Below are 21,407 nucleotides of genomic sequence, written 5' to 3' on the forward strand. Positions count from 1 at the left end.
GTGTGCACGCCAAACATGTCTAAGAGAGGGCTTAGCACAGTGCCCGGCTTGTAACAGATCCTTATCAATATCTGCTGAATGAGCGTTTGGAGAAATACTGAGAAGGTACCCACATGGTGGATATTGTCTGCAGTTCCAACCTCAAAGCTGTCAGTGAAGCCCTTTGCCACCCTGGTCACGCCAGGGCAAGGCTCAACAGCTTCCAGAGCAGAGTGGGGAGGGTAAAAGTGCAGTTGTAGGATTGGCAGGCCTGCCTGCCAAGATTATATCCTATGATAAGACTGAGTAGGGGGCCTGAAAGGAGGCTTCAGCCATCCTTTGGTCAATCCAGAAAGAATCCAGGAAGGAGATGGGATTCAGAAAGCAATTCTAGTGGTGCAAGGGGGCTTGGGGCCTGGTAGGAGAGTCAGCCTATGCCAGGGCCTGCAGACAGTGTCAAGATCACACTCAAGAACTGTAGCTTGGTTTGGCCTGGGCAAGAGATTCCCCTTGGGAACCAAGGGTGACACAGCCCTTCCTTGCTCAGTCACCCCTGGAGATGAGAAGAAATCTTCTCTTCTTCAGCTCAGCATCCTTAGGGTTCCCTCCCACACCTTGGCCACCAGAGCACCCCACCCCCCTTTCTAGCACTGGTTAGTCAGTTCCCTGGACATCCTGCTACCCCAGTGGGTCCCAGTCAGGCCAGAGCATGGGGAGTGCCTGCCGCATCCCTGCTCTGGACAGCAGATGTCTCTAGAAGCAGTCTGAGGTCAGATTAACCTCCTGGCAGCAGTTACATGTTGGGTCACAGAGGGGTGTGACAGTGAATCCCCAGCTCTTCTCCCCTAGGCATCTGGCAATCTGGGGTTCCTTTAAGTCCTGCCCCTGGGCAAATGATTGCGCAACTCCACCTGCAGGATTTAACATTTTTCTCTGTAGTTCTCCATCTGATGGCTTCTTAATCAAGTGCCTTGCAGAGGCTGTAAGCAAGAACTGAGTGTTGTCTGGAGAAGGGGTCAGGTGGTACCCCTGGGGGTGCTGACCAGGAGCCCCAGCCACCCCATGCATCCACAGCCAGAGGAAGCCTGGGCCTGTGGACAGAGTACCAGCTCTGGTCCCAGACAGACCAGAGTTTAGTCCAGGCTCCCCCTTACCTTAGACAAGCCATGCTGCCTCTTTGAGTGCCAGCTTTCTTGTCTCCATAATGCTTATAAGATGACCTGCTTCATTGCACTGTCAGGACTGAGTGTGATAATGTGCAAAGGCCCATTGCGATGGCTGGCACATGGGTGCTAAGTAAATGACAACCATTATCATTGGGCTTTGCAGTGAACAGTGAAGGTGGAGCAGAGGTTCCTGCCTAGGGGTCCATGGACACCTCATCAGGCCATGCACAGACTCCAGGCTCCCCAGTCCTCTGAAATTGTAGTCCAGTTTTCTGTAGTGGGTTTTATTTTTCTGGGAAGAGGACTCATAGCTTCCATCAAACTCTCAGAGGGCCCTGTGACCCAAAGAGGTTTAAACCCCCCAGGTCTGAGGAGGGCCTTCTTGTTGGGAAGACTGTCAGGCCCAGTGAACTGGGAGTCTATGACGGTCAGAATCTGCAACCGTCGGAATCTGCTGGGGAACAGAGGGCAGGCTCCATCTCAGGGTGTCTGCAAAAGGCCTGGCAGCTCCTGCAGCTGCTTCCTTTGCTCTGTTGGGTGCAGAAGCTGGTGTTTGGAGCTGGCCTTTTCAGCCTAAATCCTTGTGGCATGTCCTCACAGTGGGTGCAGGTTGCAGGAACAGCCGGGACAGATGGTCCCTCTGTGGGCCCCTCCGCCTCCTCCCACACGCCTGTCTGGAAAGTTGCTTTGGATTGGCCGTACCAGAGCTTCTTCCTGGAGGAAACTCAAAGCCGGTGTTGGGATTCGGTCCCCTGAGGATGGAGCAAAGCTGCCGCAGGGGTGTAGCGGGAGGGTGCAGGACTGCCAGGCAGGGTGCCTCAGCTGAGTTCAGAAGGGGGTTCTTCCATCTGGTTCATCCTGGCTCTCAGACCCAAGCCTATTGCCCTTTTCTTTCCCTTCTCAGACCATCTGTGGGGACTGTGCCCAGGGGCAGAAGGCCCACCCAGCGGCACTCCTGCAGAAAGGAGAGAAGGGAGATCAGGGAATCCCCGGCGTGCCAGGCCTTGACAACTGTGCCCGGGTAGGAGGCTGGGCTCGGGGCGGCTTTGGTGCAGGGAGAGCTCCCGGTGGCCTCACCTGACAAAGTCTCTCTTTGTCCTCCATAGTGCTTCGCAGAGCGGGAGCGCCCCAGAGCTGAAGAGGCCCGGGTAAGTGGGCCCTCGCTTTCTCTTCACCCCCTGCCCTGAGCCCCACAGGAAGAGGCACTCATTCCACCATCTCTGTCCACTCCAGGGAGACAACAATGAGGGAGATCCAGGCTGTCCTGGGAGCCCCGGCCTGCCCGGTCCTCCAGGACTGCCAGGCCAAAGAGGAGAGGAGGTAAGACCGGGGGCTGAGCCCTCATTCTGCCGGGGCCCGGTGTGGGGGGGTGGGCGCTGGTGTCTCCACTAAGTGGCCCTTAGTTCCTGAGGGCAGTTTCACTCCTGCCAAATATCTTCTTGAGCCCTCCAGTATCTCAGGAGTCCTTCAGGGACCTCCTGCTCTGACATCATCTGCTTTCCTTGCTCACTGGCCTCCTCATTGCTCTTGGTCCACGGAACACGTTCCCTCTGCCAGCCTAGCTGCTTCCTCTCTCCAGCCCTTCTCCAGGGTTCGCTCTTTCACCCCTTCAGCCCTTCGTTCAAACATTATCTTCTCACGAAGACATTCCCTGACCACCCTCTCTAAAATTGAACCCCCCATATAAACCCTAGGACCCCCAGGGCCCCTTTCTGTATCACACTCATCACCATCTGACATGCTGTGTATTTTCTTCATTTAGGACCATTTCCACATGTATCTACTGGGCACCAACTATGTGCCAGCCTCTGTTCTATTTGTTACCATCCACCTACCTCTGCCGTAGAGTGTAAGCGCCACGAGGCAGGGAATGTTATGTTTTGTTTATTGCTGTGTTCCCTAGCACGTGGACCAGTGCCCGGTACATAGTAGCTGCTCAGTAAGTGTTTGTTGGGTGATTGAATGAACTGAGTGAAAGGTTTAACATCAGCCTTAACATCCTGCTTTGACATCAGCTGCCTGTTGACTCTGGCTGTGTGTAGCGAGCCGGGAGGAAAGCCACTGAGATCCCGGGCTCTGTGGGGCCTGAGCTCTTCATCTGTTTCCCTTGGCTTCCTTTGCAGGGTCCACCTGGCATGAGAGGCTCCCCAGGTCCTCCAGGCCCTATTGTAAGTATCTATGGTTTCCTGGCCCACTTGAGGAGCTCTCAAAGGGGTCATAGTACTCGGACACCATTTTACTGCCTTGTCGCCAGGAAGCTGGGCAGAGCAGAAAAAAGAAACGTCCACTGCCCACTTCTTTCCCTCATCAGAGCATCTGTGGGGACTGTGGACTCCCACCACCAAGCCCCATGGAGCTGGACTGCTCTGCCCGCTCTGCCCACGGTCCTGCTTAGAGGAGGCCCTTGGGGGGCACGTCTGTGTTTCCCAACCCCATCCCTGCTGTGTTTTGCATAAGGGAGCCAGGCTGCCCCTGCAGGGGGGCCTAGGCTTCTGGGTCATGATCTCTGCAGCCAGGGAAGCGTGTGGCATCCTGGCCAGATCTCTCCATGCCCCTGTGACACCGGTCCCTGTAGGGGCCAGGGGCTGAGATGGAGCTGCCTTCCATTGCTCTGTAGGGCCATCTCTAGGACAAGTCTACAAAGGCCAGACCAGGGCCGTCCACCCTGGAGTCCTCTGTGGTGTTGATATGGCAGGAAAATAGAAGTGACTAGAAAAGACTGGAAGATCTGAAAAATGCTTTCTTTGGAGAAAAAATGGCTGGTGGGAACTATCTTAGAAGCAGGGAGCCACCCACCTGGGGGCCTATGGAGGTCAGGTAACAGGCATGAGGGGCTGGCTGGCTTCCAGTACAGCAAGGGGATTCAGTCAGATTCGGGAAGACTTGGGAAGGGCTGTTTGACTCTGGGGGCTGTTTCACGCGACTCTGCTGATGGCAGAGCCATTCTTCCTGGAGCCAAGGGGAGGAGCAGATGTCTCTGGGCCAAGACTTTCAATGAGACTCTTTTCCAGCCGCCTTGAAATATTCCTGTGACCTCTCCCATGACCCCTCAGCCCCAGACTGTGCCCCAGGGAGACTGTGCTTGTGAGATGTGACCTGCCTGTTTCTCCCCCCAGGGCCCCCCAGGTTTTCCTGGTGCTGTTGGCTCCCCCGGATTGCCTGTAAGAACCTAGCGCTGCTCGACCTCCCCTCCCCCCGCCAGCCAGGTCTCTGTGGCTTTTGCTTGTCTCCCTTCCTGTCGTGCCCTCATCTCCATCCTCCGTGTTTGTCATTGTCCCCTTGCAGGCATGGTAGCTAACGACACAGGTTGCCTGAGGTCCAAGCAGCCTGGACATTCTCCCAGTCTCTGCCTTCTCCCCACTTCCCCTTCTCCCACTTCTTCTGCTCCCTTTCTCTCATCTTCTCTCTTCTCCCCACTTCCATTTCCCTTTGCTTTCTCACAATCGCACATCACTCCCCAGAAGTCCTCTGGAGCTATTTTACCTTCTTATTTTAAGCTGGTGCCTCTAGGGGCCTCTTTATTCCTCCCTTCTCATTTCTGCCTCCTGCTTTTCCCACCTTTGGTGTTGACTGACGATTTGCTGAAAGTCTTTCTTGGGACCCTGCCAGGTACCTGGCACAGAGCCTGGCAGAGATGCCAAAGCTTTAGGGCTTCACATTGCAGGCTGGCACAGGTTTGCTGCCCTGCTGCTTGGCAGGGCTGTCCAGAGGTACCCTGGGGACCAAAAGGTGGCCGTGCTTGCACCTTTCCCATCATCCTAGAGGAAACTCTCAGCTTCTTCCTCTTCCTTTCCTCTTTCTTGGCTCCAATCCCAGTCTGCTCCGTGGCTGGACATGCGATACCAGCCAGTTGGGTTTCTGGGTGTCGGGGGGCCCTGCCCCTCTGTACCCAGCATCTTGGCCTGCTCCCTCTGCCAGGTGTCGTTAATTGCTCTGCCTTCGTCATTGTTACAAATGTGTTTAAATCATCCCCATCCTCACTGTTGCTCCCTCTTGGGTCGTGGAAACTAACCTCCTGTTTGTTGGATTTTGTGTTCCTGGAGCCTGGCTCCTCTTCTCCCAGGCCTGGTGTTGCAGGCCCAGGGAGCAGGGCCCCTCCTTGTCGCAGTTCCATCTGTCCCCACGTCCTCATCCTGGCCGGACCTTGTCTGTTTCTGCTTGCTTGGGTGAAGGGGCCATCTGTCCGTCTAGCCATCTGTCTTGTGTTGTGGAAAGGTTTGGGCACTGTCTCTTATGGGCACGAGGGAGAAGGGGCAGACATGGCTCTTTAATGGTGAGGTAAATCTACAAATGCCAGGGAGAGGAGTGAGGGCGGGGACTCTGACTTGGATTGAAATCAATACCCCTTTCCACCCTGAAAAATGACAGGGACTGCTCTGGAGTGAGCCTTCCCATGTCTCCCCCCTGCATCCCTTAAAAAAGGTGATTTGAGTTGAGGTGGGGTGGGGGGGCTTGGACAGGTAAGTGTTGGGTAGGCGGTGATACATTTTGGTGGGAGCGTCACTCTAGGGACACCTCTCCTGACAGTTTCCCCTTAGGGGGAGCACACATGTGTCACCCTCCTAAAGGTGCACCCCAGACAATCACCACAGTAGGGCACACCAGCGACAGTCATCTGCCTGAGAGGTACCTTCTGAGAGTCACCCACCTTGGGGTCGTATCTCTGCAGTTACCTGTCTTGGGAGGCATGCTTCTGAGAGGCACCCATATATGGGAGTTTATACCTCTGACAGTTACCTTTCTAGGGCATACCCACTATGGACACCTTTCTGGGGACACCTAAAGGGGGGGGCACCAGCGGCCCCCACCTTTACCTGGAATGAGGACAGAGGGCCATGTGCCAGGAGGCAGGAGTCAGGGGCTGGGTAGAAAATGCCCTCCCCTGCAGTTTCTCATGATTTCTATCTCCAAGGGTCTTCAAGGAGAGCGAGGCCTCAGAGGCCTGACTGGAGACAAGGGGGAACCGGTAAGAGGAGGCTGGCGGGGGATGGAGATAGCTGAGGAGCCCTGGGGAGGCAGAGATTGGGCCCTGGGGTGGCTGCTGTGTGGAAGACGGGAGGTGGGCTCCTTCTTTTGAAACTATCTGCCCCTCAGCCCTGATTCTGTCAGTATGGGGGTCTTCATGTCCCCTCAGGATCAAAGGAGGCCGATCTCCGTGTGTCCCACCTCTCTGTAAAGGGAAACACCCCACCCCCTGTTTTCCACCAAGGTCCCTGGGGGCTTTGCTCCCTCCCGCTCCCAATCACACTCCCCCCTCCCTGGTCCTCATCCGCCCTGCTCTGGGCCTTCTCCGGCTCAGCTCCCAGGGTCCTGGTCAGGCTGGTTCTTGTCACCAGCCCCAGGCCTGAGGTGGTAGTCAAGACGTAGGAAACCTGGGCCTTAGGGAAATGGCCCATGGTGGTGGCTATACTGGGGTGGGTGTGTGCCTGCTGAATGGCAGCTCTAGGCTTTCCAGCTTTGACCGCCCTTGTGCCCAGGAAGGGGGGGAATAGAAATGTTAGGGGGCTGATTAATCATGTCTACCTTTCTTTGCAGGGTCCTCCAGGGCAACCTGGCTACCCAGGAGCCATGGGCCCCCCAGGACTGCCTGTGAGTAAGGGGACCCTGGCTCTGGGGTACAGGAGCCTTGGGGTGGTGGCCAGGACAGGACCAGGCTTGGGTATCCCTCAGCAGTTTCCTTCCTTTCCAAGCATTTCAGCCTACGTGTCTGTCAGGCTGTCCATGCACAGCCCTAGCTGTAAGCCCCCCTTGGTAGTGTGGCTTGACCCTAGCACTCCGCTTTTGGGGCCCACTGTAGTCACTGATATCGAGGGCCAGACTCAGAGTACCCTAAAAGGCCGAGGCCCAGCAATACTAAGATCTGCTTCCTTGGGGGGAGGGGCTGTGTTGGGAGAGTTGGAGGGACAGCATGGAGGTGTCACCCCACAGAGGAGCCTGCTGGGCGAGCGTGTCCCCGCTTTCCACTGAGGGCCACAATGGCGAGTGACGAGCAGCCTACGTCTCTCCTCCCCCAGCCGTGTGTGTTCCATCTGCAGTCTCCACCCCTCACATTAGCGCTGTGACAAGCGAGCCATGGGGCTAATTCCACACTCTCTCTTTGCTTACTTGTCAGGGCATCAAGGGGGAGCGTGGTTACACTGGGACCTCTGGAGAGAAGGGAGAATTGGTGAGTCTGATGAGCCTGAGTCGCAGCTCAATGTGGGGGCAGGGGCAGGCCTTCAAACTGAGCAGGTCCCTGCCTGCTGCCTCCATCGCTGCCACTAGAGGTTTTCCCAGAAGCCTGTTGGGGTGGTGGTGGGGGGGGACATGACCCCTGCTTCCCTGCCCCCTGAGTCACTCCAGCTGTATCTCAAGCAGTCAGGCAGGCTGGTGGCTGCGGGGGCAGGAGCTGTGAGGAGAATCCCAGCAGGATACATGGAGCCCATGGCCTGGGCTGCCGATGGGAGGGAGCCAGGAGTCAGCTGGCAGAAGACACCCCCCTCCCCAGCAAAAGAAGGCTGGCAGGGGCAGGCCTGGGAGGCCCAGGCTGGGATCTGGACGCAGCTTGGCCGCTGGCCGGTCTCCTGCCAGCCCAGAGCCCCCCTTTGCAGAGTCAGGCCTGTACTGAGTACAGGAGTTGTCAGATGAGGACACTGAGGCTCTTGAGGTGATGTGGTGTCTGTCCAGGGTCCCACAGCTAGTTAGTGAGTTAGGGTGGAGCCTGCACTCGAACTGGAGTCCATTTGTCATAAGCCTCCCTCCCAAACCTTAGTCTTCCCTTCCCCCTCACACATGTTAGTGAGGCCCTGTTAGTGAAGCCATGTTAGTTGGGTGCAGCAAACCCCGCTGTGCATTTATTCAATAACAAGGATTTCTCGTGGGCTTGCTGGGCGCCAGGCTCTGAGGGTGCTGTGATGAATAAAACAGGCAATTGTGTCCCTTGCCCTCATAGAGCTCACATCCCAGTGGGGGAGGCAGAGAACGGAGGAATAAACAAACACAGATACATTGTGAGAGAAAAAAAAACCGATGGAGAAAATAGAGAAGGGGCTGGAGCGGCGCGCAGGATGCTTTAGACGAGGGTCAGGGAGACCTCTCTGAGGAGGCGACATTTAGGCTGAGCTCTGAATGGCGTGGGGGGGGGAGGGCACGTAGTTGTCTGCACTGGGGATTCCCAGGGGGAGAGACCATGGATGGGGGCACCGAAGGAACAGTTTTGAGACATCTAACGATTTTGGAAGGTTTTGAGAGACCTAGAAGGGGTCAAGGAGTGGTAGGCATTCTAGGTATAGGGGTCAGCTGTGCAAAGGCCCAGCGTGTGGATGTGTAGAGTGTGTTCCGGTGACAGCGGGCTGACCAGGCAAGGCAGAAGATAACAAAGGGAGAGGGAAGTGAAGCAGGAAGAGTGATCAGTACCAGATCACAGAATGCCTCAAAACCCAGCATTGGTGGAAAGTGCGGCACCCCATTCCGCTGGCAGAGGGGAGCTCTGAAGGTTTGGGAGCAAGAGCGTGTGATAATCCAAGCTGTGCTGAAGAAGAGAAGATGGCATCCAGTTGCTGGCTGGATTACAGGGAGCCAGGAGGTGGCAGGACGAGTTAAGAGGCTGGTTTAGTAGCTCCGACAAGAGAAGGAAGCCTGAACAGACCAGATGGAGGAGGCGTATTGAGGCCTCCCTCCACATCCCCTGCCTCTGCTCTGTGTCCCATCCCCTGCCTCATCTCCTGATTGCCCACCTCCTCCAGCCAGAGTGACTAATTTTGCTCTTTTGTGTCCCCAGGGCCCACCAGGATCAGAAGGCCCCCCAGGTCCTCCAGGCCCAGCGGTGAGTGAGGGAGGGGCAGGGAGATGTGGACGTGAGGACCCCTGGTCCTTGTCCTGGTCCTGCCCTGGGATATGAGGGCTGAAAGATTGAGTTCCAGCTGCATTGTTCTCTGTGGTGACAGGGTTCCCGAGGAGAGCGAGGACCCCAAGGGAGCTCGGGTGAGAAGGGCGACCAGGTGAGTGGCAATGGGGACCTGGCCGGCTGCCCTGACCACAGTGGATGGCTGGGGGAAGGAAAGGAAGGGGCTGGGCCCTCTCCCTGGTGGTCAGCCTCTCGTGTGCAGGGGTGACTAGCGCTTGTCTCCCAGCCCCCATCCATCTTGAGTAACCTCCCACCTTGTGCCCAGAGCCTCACCTGCTGGCCACCTTGGGAAGAGTGGCAGGCAAGGCCCCATGGCTAGAAGCCACATCACGTCACTCTCTATCTGGGTGGCCAGGCAGGAGAGAGGGGGCAGGGGTGACATACCAAACTGTCCCTTTCTTCTTCCCCTAGGGATTTCAAGGCCAGCCAGGCTTTCCAGGCCCACCGGTGAGTGAAGACACAAAGCCAGCTCTGTTTGATGTGATCCATCTGGGAGGCGCAGGACTGACCAGGCCAGGCTGGGCGAGGATGGGCCTGGGGAGGGGAGAGAAAAGGCACGGAAAGAACGGTCTGGGTGGCCCTGATTCCAAGAGCCAGAACCTGGAGAGCGGGGCCTCCTGGGTGGGCCCCAGCCCAGCAGACCAGCCAGACTCCGCGCTCCTGGGTGGTGTTTCTAGAAAGCACCAACAACAGTGAGCACACGCAGCAGGAAGAAGGAAGAGGGGCTCCCCCTTCAGCCCCACTTTTATTCCTGCTACTCCTGTGTTGATATAGGGTCCCCCTGGATTCCCAGGCAAAGCAGGAGCACCTGGCCCACCCGGCCCCCAAGCAGAGAAGGTGAGCAGAACTCCACACTGGCCACAGTCACAGATCTGAGCCATACAGCGCCCGAACCCCGGGCTCACCCCCAGCAGCAGGCCTTTGGAAATTCAAGGACTGCCTCAGTTCCATCAAGGGTGGGGAAAGGGGGGAGACCTCCAGGATGGCCCCAGCAACTGCCATGCTGGTAGGCTGCTAGGGATGGCAGCTGGGCCCAGGATACCCACCAAGCTCTGTGCAGTCGAGGTCCCAACTGCTGGGAGAGGGTGGGTGGGGAGGAGACAGAGGAGTGCAGTGAGAGGTGGGGGACTAGGATGTGACAGGTCAGCTTCATCTCCTCAAGGGGGAGGGCAGGGAGTTGAGGGAAGGAGGAAGCGTGCAGAGACTGGGAGCTCCAGGAGCCCCATAGCAGGAGCTCTGGGCATTTGTCTTATGGGTCTGACAATAGCAGGAAGAAACCAACCTGAAGGGGTTGCCCCAAGGGCCCAGAGAGGGCAAAGCGTGGCCTATGACCTGTGACAAAGGTGGGAAGAGGCAGCAGTCTGGCTGCCCCTGCCCCCCGGGTTTGGCTTGCTAAACTGTCTGGGTCTGGGGGCTGACGTCCCTGTCTCAGCCCCACCTCTAGGCTCCCCAGATGTAATGGGTGGGTGGTATAAGGCGATCCCACGGTTGACTGAGCTTGGGGGAGTGAGATCATAGCCCAGAGAGAGAGAGGGGGGCAGGAGTTCTGCACCCTCGTGGGGAGCCTCTTTCGTCTGGAAGCACGCACAGCACAGCCCCTCAGAGCTGGAAGAGGCTTATTATAGAAGAGCCATCTTGGTCTAACTGCTCACTGTTTGGGTGAGGAAATGATGCCCAGAGAGGCTGGGGCATCCCAGGGGCACATAGCAAGTCAGAGACAAAGCCCAGACTTCCCTTGTAGCCCAGGAGAGCCCCCAGACCCCTCACTGCTTCCCAGAGCCAGGGCCTACCAGCCATGGTTGAGGCAACGGTGACGGCCACCTCCCTTCCTTTCTCTGTGAGGGACCTGAGTGGCAGCCCCTGCCGGAGCCCTCTGTGCTGGCTCTATACCCCAGGGCTGCCTGCTCTCCTTAGGCTGGTCATTGCAGAGAACCCCAAACCTCTGGCCAGTGGTTCTTTCTCAACTCCCTGTGGGGGCTGACCTTTCCTTGGGCTGTGCTGACCCCTCCTGGTGGCTGGTGGCATTGCAATACCACTCAGAGCCCCTTTCCCCCCTCTGTGGGGTTTCTAGTTGGATCCCTTACTCTTGGCCAACCCCATAGCTACTGCTCCAGGGCAGCCCCCTTCTCCCCGCTGGAGAATACAGCAGCCCTTCCCATTGGGCTGCCTGCCTCCCCTTCCCTCCTCCAGTAAACGTTATCATTTACACGTCTGTTCTCGTCGCTCCTCTACTTTGAACCTTCCATGGCTCCCTAGTGGCTGTAGTAGTGAACCCTCAATCTATAAAACAGATACAGGTGGAGCTGCTCTGGCGAAGGCAAGGGTAAGGGGTCCTGGAGTCCCACCCTCTGTGCCCTCACTTCATGTCCTCAGCTCTGAGGCCCTCCAGTAACCCCCAGGGTTCTGAGAAATACAATTTGAAAGTCAATGGCCTGTTGGATAAAGTTGAACATGACCTTCAGGGCCCACCCTCAACCAGGCTCTTAACTCCTCCGGTCCCCTCTCCCATCCCACCCATCACACGGATTCCTCAGACACCTGGCTAGGCCAGGCATGTGACCACTTCCAAATCTTTATCCTTCTCGGAAGTGCTGTGTGGCAGACCCTTTACTCCTCCACCTGCCCAAACCTCAGACATCCTGCAGTCTAGCATCTGCTGACACTGCTGTGACACTTTCCCTGACCTCAGCCAGAGTGTCACTCCCTCTTCTGTACTCCTATAGCCCCTGATTCACACAGAGCACATGGACTGTTGCATTGTCCCTGATTGTGGAGTCTGCAGCCCTCTCTGGACTGCGAGCTCCTTGAGGATAGAGGCCACCCTTTTTTCATCTGGGGAAATCAGAGGCTATATAGTGCTTGGCACCTTGTTGGAACCGATGTGAGTTGAGTGCCTTCAGTTACCACATGCTACCAAGCACCCATGATGCCAGCCCCTGGTCAACCCTGAAGAAGATTCTGGACTGAATAGTTTCATCCCTTCCTCATGGAACAGTGAGGAAAGGGGGATACTTTGCAGATGAAGACAGATCCTCTTGAGGGAGTGGTGTGTCAAATATGTCCAGTTAGTCCAGAACAAAACGGGTTAGAAGCCAAGCCATCCTGACTTCCAGTAGTCACCGAACCCATGGCCCAGGGTCTTGTCTCCAACCTGGGGTGAGGTCCTACTGACTTTGTTGGGCTCATTTCCAGGGCAGCGAAGGGATTCGAGGCTTACCAGGCATGCCTGGTCCCCCTGGCTCACCAGGGCCTCCTGGGATTCAGGTGAGTGTGTGACCGCTTAGGCTGACAAGTGTGGTGTGTGTGTACATGTGTGCGTGTGTGTGTGTGTGCACACACATGTGTGTTTGGTAGGGCTGGGAGTTGGGTGAAGGGTGGAGAGGGTGGAGGGGCCAAGTCAGGCCTCCCTACTCCGAGGATTCCAGCATGGGTGTGCAGAAATGCCTTTTTCCTATTTCCAGGGCCCCGCCGGCCTGGATGGTCTGGACGGGAAGGACGGCAAACCTGGCCTAAGGGTGAGATGATGGGTCACAGAGGGCAACCCCTTCCTTCTCCAAGAACCAAAGTCAAGGGAACCTGATAAAGGGAACTGAAGTGGCCCCCCACCTCTGTCAGGGGGTGCCCAGGATGTGCCCATGCCTGTCTGCCTCTGACCACACCCCACATGCCTGATGGTACCAGAGCCCCTTGGTTTCTTAGTTCCCCTGGTAGCGTTAACCAGCTTGGATGAACTAGGCCTCACCAAAGGCAGGGCAGTGAAGTGAGTAAATTTCTACCCAGAAATTCAGGCAACTGAAGAAATGAGCATCCCTCGGGGCCCCACTTGTGCTCGATGTCCAGCTGGGGCCTAGGCAGGCAGGGTGGGCCTGAACTGCCAAATGGCATAAGGAACCCAGCCCCCGGCTGTGTTTACAGCTCCCGTTGGCTGGGGTTAGAGGTTCCTAGCTCGTGAGTGGACAGATTAACCTGAGTGACCCAACTAGGCTGGCGTCAGAAAGAACCAGGCTGCAGACATAGAAGGACTCAAGTAGGCCTGGCTCCTTGGGTCTGACTTTGCTGGGTAATCTGAAAAGGACGGAGCCATGGCAATGGGCAGAGCTTCCGGGTCAACCCCTTTTTGTACCCAAAAGAAGGAAAACTGAGTTTGAGAGAGGGACTGAGATTCACACAGGGGCCATAGCCAGTCAAAGGCTGAGCCCAGCTTGGAGTCTTCCCCCGACCCAGCATGACATTCCTCCATCCCAAGACAGCTGGGGGAGGGGCTGGAGAAGGGAGAAAACAGCGGTGAATGAGTTGGGTACAAGCTGGATAAAGCTCCTGTCTCAATGCTCCTGTTCTCTTCTCCTAGGGGGACCCCGGTCCCTCTGGCCCGCCTGGACTCATGGGACCCCCGGTAAGTTGAGCTGCAGAAAAGAGCTGGAAACTGGAGGTGCCAAAGCTGAGCAGGTGCAGCTGTCTTAGTGGGTGGGCAGCGCAGATTGTCTGTGGATTGATCTGATTTGTTTAACCTGAGGAAGGAGGCGTGGGAAGAGGCCTCTGGTTCAGGCAAGGGATGTGGCAGCTCCGTTTTATTTCCAGGGCTTCAAGGGGAAAACAGGACACCCTGGCCTCCCAGGACCAAAGGTAAGGGCCTGGTGACCTCTGCCAAGCAGGTTTTCTCAGCTCTCCTCAAAGCCTGACCCCAGGCAGATGTGGCTTGAGTGGACATGCCATCTGACCCTTAGCCGAAATGCCATCCCAGCATCCAAGCCTCCTGAAGCCACTGGTGCCTAACAGACTGGGTCAGGGCTTTGCCCATCTATCAGCATGAGCGCATCAGAGGGTGTCTGGCCAGAGCCAGCACAGGTGGCAGGACCTCTCTGGGGTCAACTTGGGGTTGGGGGAGTCAGTGGAGGTCTGGTGTGCTCCAGTTGCCTCTCTCTTCCAGGGTGACTGTGGAAAGCCAGGTCCCCCAGGTAGCAGTGGCCGGCCCGGAGCAGAGGTAAGGGCTGGGGTGGGGGGGATCTATGCGTGCTGCCTTTAGACAGCTTCTGGGCTCTGCCGAGTCAGGGATGCAGCCACTTCCCCTCGCTCACTGGCAAGGTGGCTGCCTTCTCTCCTTCACTCTCTGGGGGAGGTTTTGGCCAACACTGCACATCTTGGCCTTCTCTCTCCTCTTAAGGGTTGTAACTGGCTCCCCTGTCTATAGGCTGTTGGGTCACTAGCCTAAAAAGGCAGGGCCTGGTCTTCTCAGGCTTGGGCCTCTGCCTTCTCTCTGCAACCATACTCATGGGCAGGGCTGGTGCCTTGGGCCCTGGAAGGCTTAGACCTGGAGGCCAGGGCTCAGCTCGGCTTCTTGGACTATTGGCATTCCACCTGCTCTGCTCAGCGCCCCCCTACCTAACAGCCCCACGTAAGTCTGTATGTCGTTTCTTCCTTTTTCTGTCTCCTGCAGGGTGAGCCTGGTGCCATGGGACCCCAGGGAAGGCCCGGCCCCCCTGGCCACCTTGTGAGTTAACTGTTTTTATCTCTGCCTCGGTGAGAGTTAGGATTCTGTTGGGACTGGGTGGCAGTGGGCAAGCTGGTGATGACCTGAAAGAACTGACCGCAGGAGCAGCCCCTGCCACGTAGGAACTGGAAGGGGCTTTGGGATCACCCAACCCAGTGGTTTCCAGGCTTTCTGCCATTTTCTTATTTTCTCAGTACATTCGAATTTACTGATCAAACAAAGATCATTTGTTATTCAACAAATAATTATTGCACACCTGCTCCATGCCAGGCACTGTTCCAAGCGTTGGACTAGGTAGTAAGCAAGATAGACAAGGTCCTCTGACCCTGGGCTTCCATGCAAGCACAATAAACAAACAAACGAGTGCGGAAGCGGCGGGCAGTGATGTGAAGTCACAGGGAGGGATTGGGAGGCGACTTTAGAGGAAACTTTGACAAGGAGCCAGTTGTCCAGCAGTCTGAGGGTAGAGCATGGGAGGGAGGGGGCTGGTGATGCAAATAGCCTGAGGCAGGGAGGGGCGGGTCTGTTTGGGGAGCCCCAAGGTCAGCATGGCTGGAGTGGAGGAATTCAAGAAGAGTGTGAGTGGGGGCAGCAAAGCTGAGCTTAGAGAGGACGTGATGCAGATGGTGGAGGACCTTGCAGGCGTGGGGGGTGGGCTGAGTGAAGATGGAAGCAGAGATATAAGTGGGAGGCTTTTCAGCTGTGGATAGAAGGTGGTGTTGGAACCCTGGATGACAGATCGAGCATGTGTTTGGAAGTGGAGGACTTGCTAATGACCTGCAGCAGGCAGCAGTAGAAAGAGAGGAGTAAAGGGTGACTCCTGCTTTTGGCTTGGGCAGTTGGGTAAGTGGGTGGTGTATTTATTGAGATAGGGCAACTTGGAGAGGATATTAAGCAGTAACGGATTTCCTGTCTACTTTACTCATTGGTAACATAATGACTGCCAATGAGTGCCTTTGATCAGTGTGATGGTGCCAAGCTGGTGGGTTTCCAGAGAAAAGCAAACACACTGGTGTTTTATTGCAGCCCTGTTGCGGCTGGCTGTATAGTTTCCGGAAGGAGGCTTTTGGAAATATTAAAAATAGTTCATGACCAAAAAGCTCTCAGGTCCTCATCACTATTTCTATGATCTCAAGGGGTCCAGAGGCCACTGATTGGGGAACCCAGGTCTAGCTCAGTCCCCCGTCATGTTACAGATGAAAGAGTCACATACTCTGAATTGTGTCCCCATTGGAGACTCTTTGGGGGCTGGGGACCAGAGAGGTGCAGGGTTCCTCTTCTCACCTCTGTCCGTTCAGCCAGCCCCCTGCTGTGTGCCAGTCCCCGTGCTGGACGTTCCTGTCTCAGGAGAGTTGAGATGAGTAGAACAGAGACCTTACCTCTGGAACTTTCCATCTGGGAGTGTGGAGGGAAGTGCCCTGAGAGAGACCTGTGTGCCCTGGAAGCCCTGGGGAGCCCTGTGTAACTCTGTCCAGGGAGGTGACATTGGAGCTGTCCCTTGATGAGAATGTGGAGAGATGGGGGAGAACATGCAGACAAGGCCCAGCCCAGATAGGGCAGGAGCACCCCTGAGTGTTTCGAGTCTCATTGCCCTCCCACGGTAGGGGAGCAGCAGGAAACCAGGGAAGCCTGGGGTTGTGCTGAGCCCCGTCCCCTCACCCACTGCTGCATAGACCCCTGCCCCCCAGCTCCTGCCCTCTGCTCTTCCCACAGAAAGGAAGGAAGGGGTAGCTCAGAAGGTAGCTCAGGCCCACATAGGTAGTACCTCCCTTAGGCTGTTGCCCTCTGCACTTGGTTCTGGCCCCCAGATCATCCCCTCAGCACAGCCTCAGGTGTGCATACCACTAAGCACGTGGCAGGCATGAGGGTCCTGTGAGCTCACGGACCCTCAGGCCTCAGCCCTGGCACACGTCTTCTGGTAAAAGCTCAAGTGCAAGACCAGAAGGAAAGGTGGTTTGGGGATGAAGGTTAGGGCTTGTTCCTGCTGTTGGTTTCTCGCTGCCTCCCAGGGGCCTTATTATTGGAGCCTCTTTCCATCCTGCTGACTTTGTCTCTCTTTAGGGGCCACCGGGGCCTCCAGGTCAGCCAGGCCCAGCTGGGATCTCTGCAATGGTGAGTGACAAGCTCCCCTCACCTTCCCTCCCATGAGTTTGGCCCTGCTCTGCCATGTGCTCTCTTCAGAGGGAGCTGGGGGACGGAGAATAGTTTGTCCCCATCCCTCTCTGTCCCTGGTCAGCTTCTCCTCCCTCCAGAGATCTGCCCAACCAGCATGTGGTGAAAGCCTACAGAGAGGGCTGGAGGCCATTCCAGGGCCCTGCCTAAGTTCAGGCAGCGCCGGCTCCCCCTGTGAGGCCAGGGTGGGGTGGGTGGTGGTGTTGGGGCATGGTCCCTGGCACACAACGTCTGCCCCTGCCTAGGTGGAGTTCACTTTTCTCTCTGCCCTCCCCTCTCACCATCCCCCTTCCTTTTCTCTAGGGCCTGAAAGGAGACCGGGGAGCCACTGGAGAAAGGGGCCTTTCAGGCCTTCCAGGCCAGCCCGGCCCACCTGGTCACCCTGGCCCCCCGGTAAGACCCCACCTCTTAAAGCACAGCCCCAGGAGGGAAAGGGCCAGTTGACTTTGTCAGTTGAGTACCACCCTGCACATCTGGAGTCTACAGGGAAAGGGAGAGGCTGTTAACATGGAAGGTGGCAGTGTGGAATTTGTGCCTGAGGATCACATTACATTTGGAAGAAGGGACACGCTTTGCAAGCCAGTGTTGTGCCAACTGCGCACCAGGCCACGGCCTCTGACCACGTACCAGCACCACTTGTGCACAGCCCTCCACTAGGTGTCAGGCAGGGGAGACGTGGCCCCTGATCCCACCCCGCCCCCACCCCAGGAGAGCTTGTTGGTAACCACAGACAATTCACAAATGTCAGGAGCTGGAAACACAGTGCTGTGATTGAAGCTTGCTCAGCAACTCAGAAACTACTGTGTGGTCTCAGCTAGTGTTTAATACTAAGAGTTATGATATAGTAGTCACTGGCGATGTGCTGATGGTAATCTAAGAGCTTAACATTTTGTCATTTAATCTGTACTGAAACCCTACTGAGTAGGGCTGATTGTCCCGATTTTACAGATGAGGAAGCAAAACTCATCAAGGTTAAGTAGATTGTCTAGAATCACCACAGCTAGTGAGTGGAAAAGCCTGCCTGATTCCAGAATTCTTGTCCTTAGCCACTCTGCAATACTCCGTCTTTCAAAGGTTCCAGGCAGGTGAACCACATCAGGTGGAAGTTATTATCAGTCTCAGGGAAGAAAAGTTTGCTGGTAGAGCTGAGGCAGGAATTCAGGTCTCCCAGCCCCCAGGTCAGGGTGCTTTCCACCAAAGCAGACTTTCCTCTGAGGAGCAGTATCAATGACCCTGGGGCTGGTGGCCTGGGAAGGGGTGGGTGACTTCAGCAGGTGTGATGGGTCAGCCCATCTGCCAAGAGGGCCGAGTCTCACCTCTCCCCCACTCTGATTCCTGCCTTGGACCCTGGGCAGGCAGGTCCCTCTAGCCCTCTACACTCCCTGCGTGCAGGGTCAGGAGCCTCCAGGATCCCTGGTTGAATCTGCCAGGTTGTCTTGCAATCACAGTTTCCTCTTCCCCAGCCTCTACCAGAAGCAGGCGGGTGGGGCCCAGGAGGCAGCCCCTCCTGTCCTGGGGAGGCTGCAGGCCCAGGCTCCCCTGACCAGATCTCTGGTTCACACCTTCATTCAGCAAACATTTAGCTTATACTCAGAGCCAGAGAGTGTGTGAGATGCCTAAATCTCAAGCAAAGAGCTGGGAGGCACAGTAAGCATTCCTTAGTAGGAGGGCAGCCTGGAGCTTGGGGACTGGGCCAGAGTGTGGGGTGGGGTCTAAGTTTCCACACCTGTGCCCAGAACATCCAAGGGGAAGGGAGAGGATCATGACGCCTTGGTAGAACAGGGCCCAGGCATGCCCAGTGGGCAAGGCAAGGCATGTGAAATTAAGCTGGGTTGGCACTTATCACATCTTTATTGCTCTTACTCCCCAGGGTGAGCCTGGTGCAGATGGTGCAGCTGGCAAAGAGGTACCATTGTGCTGGATTTGTTCTTTTCCTGTGGGGATGCTGCCTCTTGCTCCTTGCTTTGCCCTAACCCCTTTGTTCATTCAGTAACTGTTCCCTGTATGAACAGACTGTCTCTGGGTGGATATACAGAAAACTGGTGCCCATGTTGCTCTGGGGAAAGGAACTGGGGGCTACGGGATGAGGACGAGAGTGGGACTTGTTTTTCACTATTTTTTTTTAACCATGTACCTGGTCAAAAAGAGACAACAATAATAATAAATGCCAAACAAATTTTCCTGGGCACCAGTTCTCGCCAGGCCCTCCAGCATCCAATAGACTGGTCTTTCATTCTGACGTCTCACCTCTTTTGTCTGTAACAAGGGACCCAACTAATGTAATTGTACAAGGCCATGCCCTAGGGGCCATCAGTCTTCTTGCCAGCTGTCAACCCTTCTGTTGGCAGGGAGGCTGTCATCTTTTCTCACACAGAGCCCAGCCAGACACAGTCCAGGGGACTGGGGCTATGGGAGGTGGTCGTTTCATGGCACCTGCCTCCCCTGGGTGGCTTGGAGATGCTGCAGAGACTTGATCCCTGACTTTTGCTTTCCTCTAGGGACCCCCTGGAAAGCAGGGGCTCTATGGACCCCCTGGTCCAAAGGTGAGTGGGCACTGGCTGGGTTTGAGAGGAAAAGCTCACAAGTTGATTAAGCCCAGCTCCATTCAATGACTTTAGCCAGGGAGGGGAGACTCAGGAAGGTCAGTGGACAGGAAAAAAAAAAGGGCACAGAACTTGGAACAACCTTGTCTCTGAAAACTTCTCACGTAGGGCTGTTCCAGGGTTCTTAGCTACGGTGGGGAGAGTGGAAATCTCAAGTCCATTCACTCACTGATTTATTGATTGATTCATTCATTCATTCATTCACTCTGCAAGCATCTGCTTGATCTTGCTTCCATTCTGGGCCCTCTGTCCTTGTCTTAGGTAAGCAGAGGTGCCTGAACACTAGGTGGTCACTTTGTCCAGTCACACTTACACTAGAGTATGGCAGGTTGTACAGAAGATTAGACACAGCACTGTGGGATCAGAAGGAGGGAGCACCCAACTCAGCTTGGGAATGAGGGAGGCTGCGCAGAAGAACAGGAGGAGCACACTGGGTGCAGAGGACGGGAAGGGCATTCAGGCAGCAGGACTAAGACAACACGGCCAAATCAGAGAACTGTAACCAGGGAGGTCTGGAGGGAGGTGTAAGGGCAGGGAGAAGATGTGATCAGGACCACATCATGAATGGTCTTGAATGGCTGGCCCAAGAATTAGGCCTTTATTCAGAGGGCAGCTGGGAGCTGTCAGAATTTCTAAGCAGGGAGTAGCACCATGAGAACTGTCTTCTAGAAGGACTGTCCTGGGGGCAGTGAAGTGGGGCAACCAGTCAGGATGCTGTGGTCACAGCCCAGGGGGAGGTGCTGAGGTCCTGGTTGGGAGATGGAGAGAGGGGCAGATGCTGAGATATCATGAAGTAGGCTTCATAGTACTTGGCAATGCTGGATTGTGACTTCTTGTCCTTGTAGGGTGATCCAGGACCTTCAGGACAGAAGGGCCAGGCAGGAGAAAAGGGAAGAGCTGGCATGCCTGGTGGGCCTGGCAAGAGTGGCTCCATGGGGCCTGTTGGGCCACCGGGTCCTGCAGGAGAGAGAGGCCACCCTGGATCTCCAGGGCCTGAGGGGAGCCCTGGATTGCCTGGGGTGCCTGGCTCCATGGTAAGGGGAGGCTGGCAACCACGTATACTCTCTAGGCATGCAAGGTGGAGCACAGACCATCTTAGAAGCTCCTGCTGACATTCTGCAGGAAAGGGCCGGGCTCCCAGGAAAGAGCTCTTAACTGTGTGTGTGGGGGGGACCCTCTCCAGAAAAACGCACTTATGCACAAATGTTTTGTACCTTTCAAGGGGGCTAGGATTAAGTATCTGTGGGCGGCTCCCAGGACCTTTGCTTCCCTTCTCATTCTTTATTTCCATAAAATCTATTCCTAGGAGGAGGGCACCAGGCTTAGAAGTATAATTGAGGCAGATTTTCTTCTCTTTCCTCAGGGAGACATGGTGAATTATGATGAAATCAAGAGATTCATCAGACAAGAGATCATTAAAATGTTTGATGGTAATTGGCAGCCGCTGGGTGGCAGTGGGTGCTCCTTGCCCTGCCCAGCTGCTTCTCTACTCTGCCCTGCCCTGGCCTCCTTTCCCTTAAAGCTCAATATCCTACCCCTCGCTCACCGCTCCCCCACCCCCGCAACTCCCCGCTTACCGGTATATGTTCAATTAGACTTCAGACCTTCCTTGTCACCTGCTCTGTTCAGAGATAAAACGATTCCCTCCTGCCCTCCCCAAACCCCACTGGAGCAAAGGAGACAGACAAGAAAACTGACATCAAACAAGTCTGCATGAAGTGAGCTCTAAATAGAGGGGCGAGCGGCAACTGTCAAATGGCTGGTGTGGTTTCACGTTCAGCATTTTTCCTGTTCATTTGCTCATCCACCATAGATATGCTAGGGACTGGGGAAAAAATGGACCCTGTCCTCAAGGAGCTGGACATTGTGATTGGGGAGCAGACCTTGAATGCCAAAAAAGGAGTCTGGACTTTAATCTGATGCCAGTGGTGAACTCTAATGAAGGGTGTTGGAGAAAAGAGACACTGGAACCAGATCTGTACTTTAGAAGGATAACCGTGGAAACCAATGTGGGGGCCAGGGCATGGGAGACCACGTAGATCAGTCCCCATGTTCCTTGCTCTGACATCCTGTGAAGAAAGGCAGCTTCAGACTCAATGTTGGCGGCCTGTCTG

At 55.7% G+C, this 21,407-nt stretch overlaps 1 protein-coding gene across 10 annotated transcripts in view; it reads left to right on the forward strand.

Annotated features, from left to right (window-relative positions):
* Window positions 1-21,407, forward strand: part of COL16A1 (collagen type XVI alpha 1 chain) — a 50,938-nt gene that overhangs the window by 27,993 nt on the left and 1,538 nt on the right. For 7 of the 10 annotated variants that reach the window (XM_019656857.1, XM_019656851.1, XM_019656891.1 and 4 more), the window contains 24 exons: window positions 2,050-2,166; window positions 2,252-2,293; window positions 2,379-2,465; window positions 3,269-3,313; window positions 4,262-4,306; window positions 6,058-6,111; window positions 6,681-6,734; window positions 7,258-7,311; window positions 8,905-8,949; window positions 9,071-9,124; window positions 9,442-9,477; window positions 9,805-9,867; window positions 12,223-12,294; window positions 12,492-12,545; window positions 13,379-13,423; window positions 13,609-13,653; window positions 13,958-14,011; window positions 14,465-14,518; window positions 16,580-16,630; window positions 16,994-17,083; window positions 18,561-18,596; window positions 19,189-19,233; window positions 20,139-20,327; window positions 20,657-20,723. In XM_019656857.1, coding sequence (XP_019512402.1) covers window positions 2,050-2,166; window positions 2,252-2,293; window positions 2,379-2,465; window positions 3,269-3,313; window positions 4,262-4,306; window positions 6,058-6,111; window positions 6,681-6,734; window positions 7,258-7,311; window positions 8,905-8,949; window positions 9,071-9,124; window positions 9,442-9,477; window positions 9,805-9,867; window positions 12,223-12,294; window positions 12,492-12,545; window positions 13,379-13,423; window positions 13,609-13,653; window positions 13,958-14,011; window positions 14,465-14,518; window positions 16,580-16,630; window positions 16,994-17,083; window positions 18,561-18,596; window positions 19,189-19,233; window positions 20,139-20,327; window positions 20,657-20,723 — 1,498 coding nt within the window. The remainder of the gene's footprint in view (window positions 1-2,049; window positions 2,167-2,251; window positions 2,294-2,378; window positions 2,466-3,268; window positions 3,314-4,261; window positions 4,307-6,057; window positions 6,112-6,680; window positions 6,735-7,257; window positions 7,312-8,904; window positions 8,950-9,070; window positions 9,125-9,441; window positions 9,478-9,804; window positions 9,868-12,222; window positions 12,295-12,491; window positions 12,546-13,378; window positions 13,424-13,608; window positions 13,654-13,957; window positions 14,012-14,464; window positions 14,519-16,579; window positions 16,631-16,993; window positions 17,084-18,560; window positions 18,597-19,188; window positions 19,234-20,138; window positions 20,328-20,656; window positions 20,724-21,407) is intronic. The other 3 variants (XM_019656871.1, XM_019656911.1, XM_019656901.1) reach the window with 2 other exon arrangements.

Source organism: Hipposideros armiger, unplaced genomic scaffold (assembly GCF_001890085.2).
Source record: "Hipposideros armiger isolate ML-2016 unplaced genomic scaffold, ASM189008v1 scaffold_10, whole genome shotgun sequence".
Lineage (NCBI taxonomy): Eukaryota > Metazoa > Chordata > Mammalia > Chiroptera > Hipposideridae > Hipposideros > Hipposideros armiger.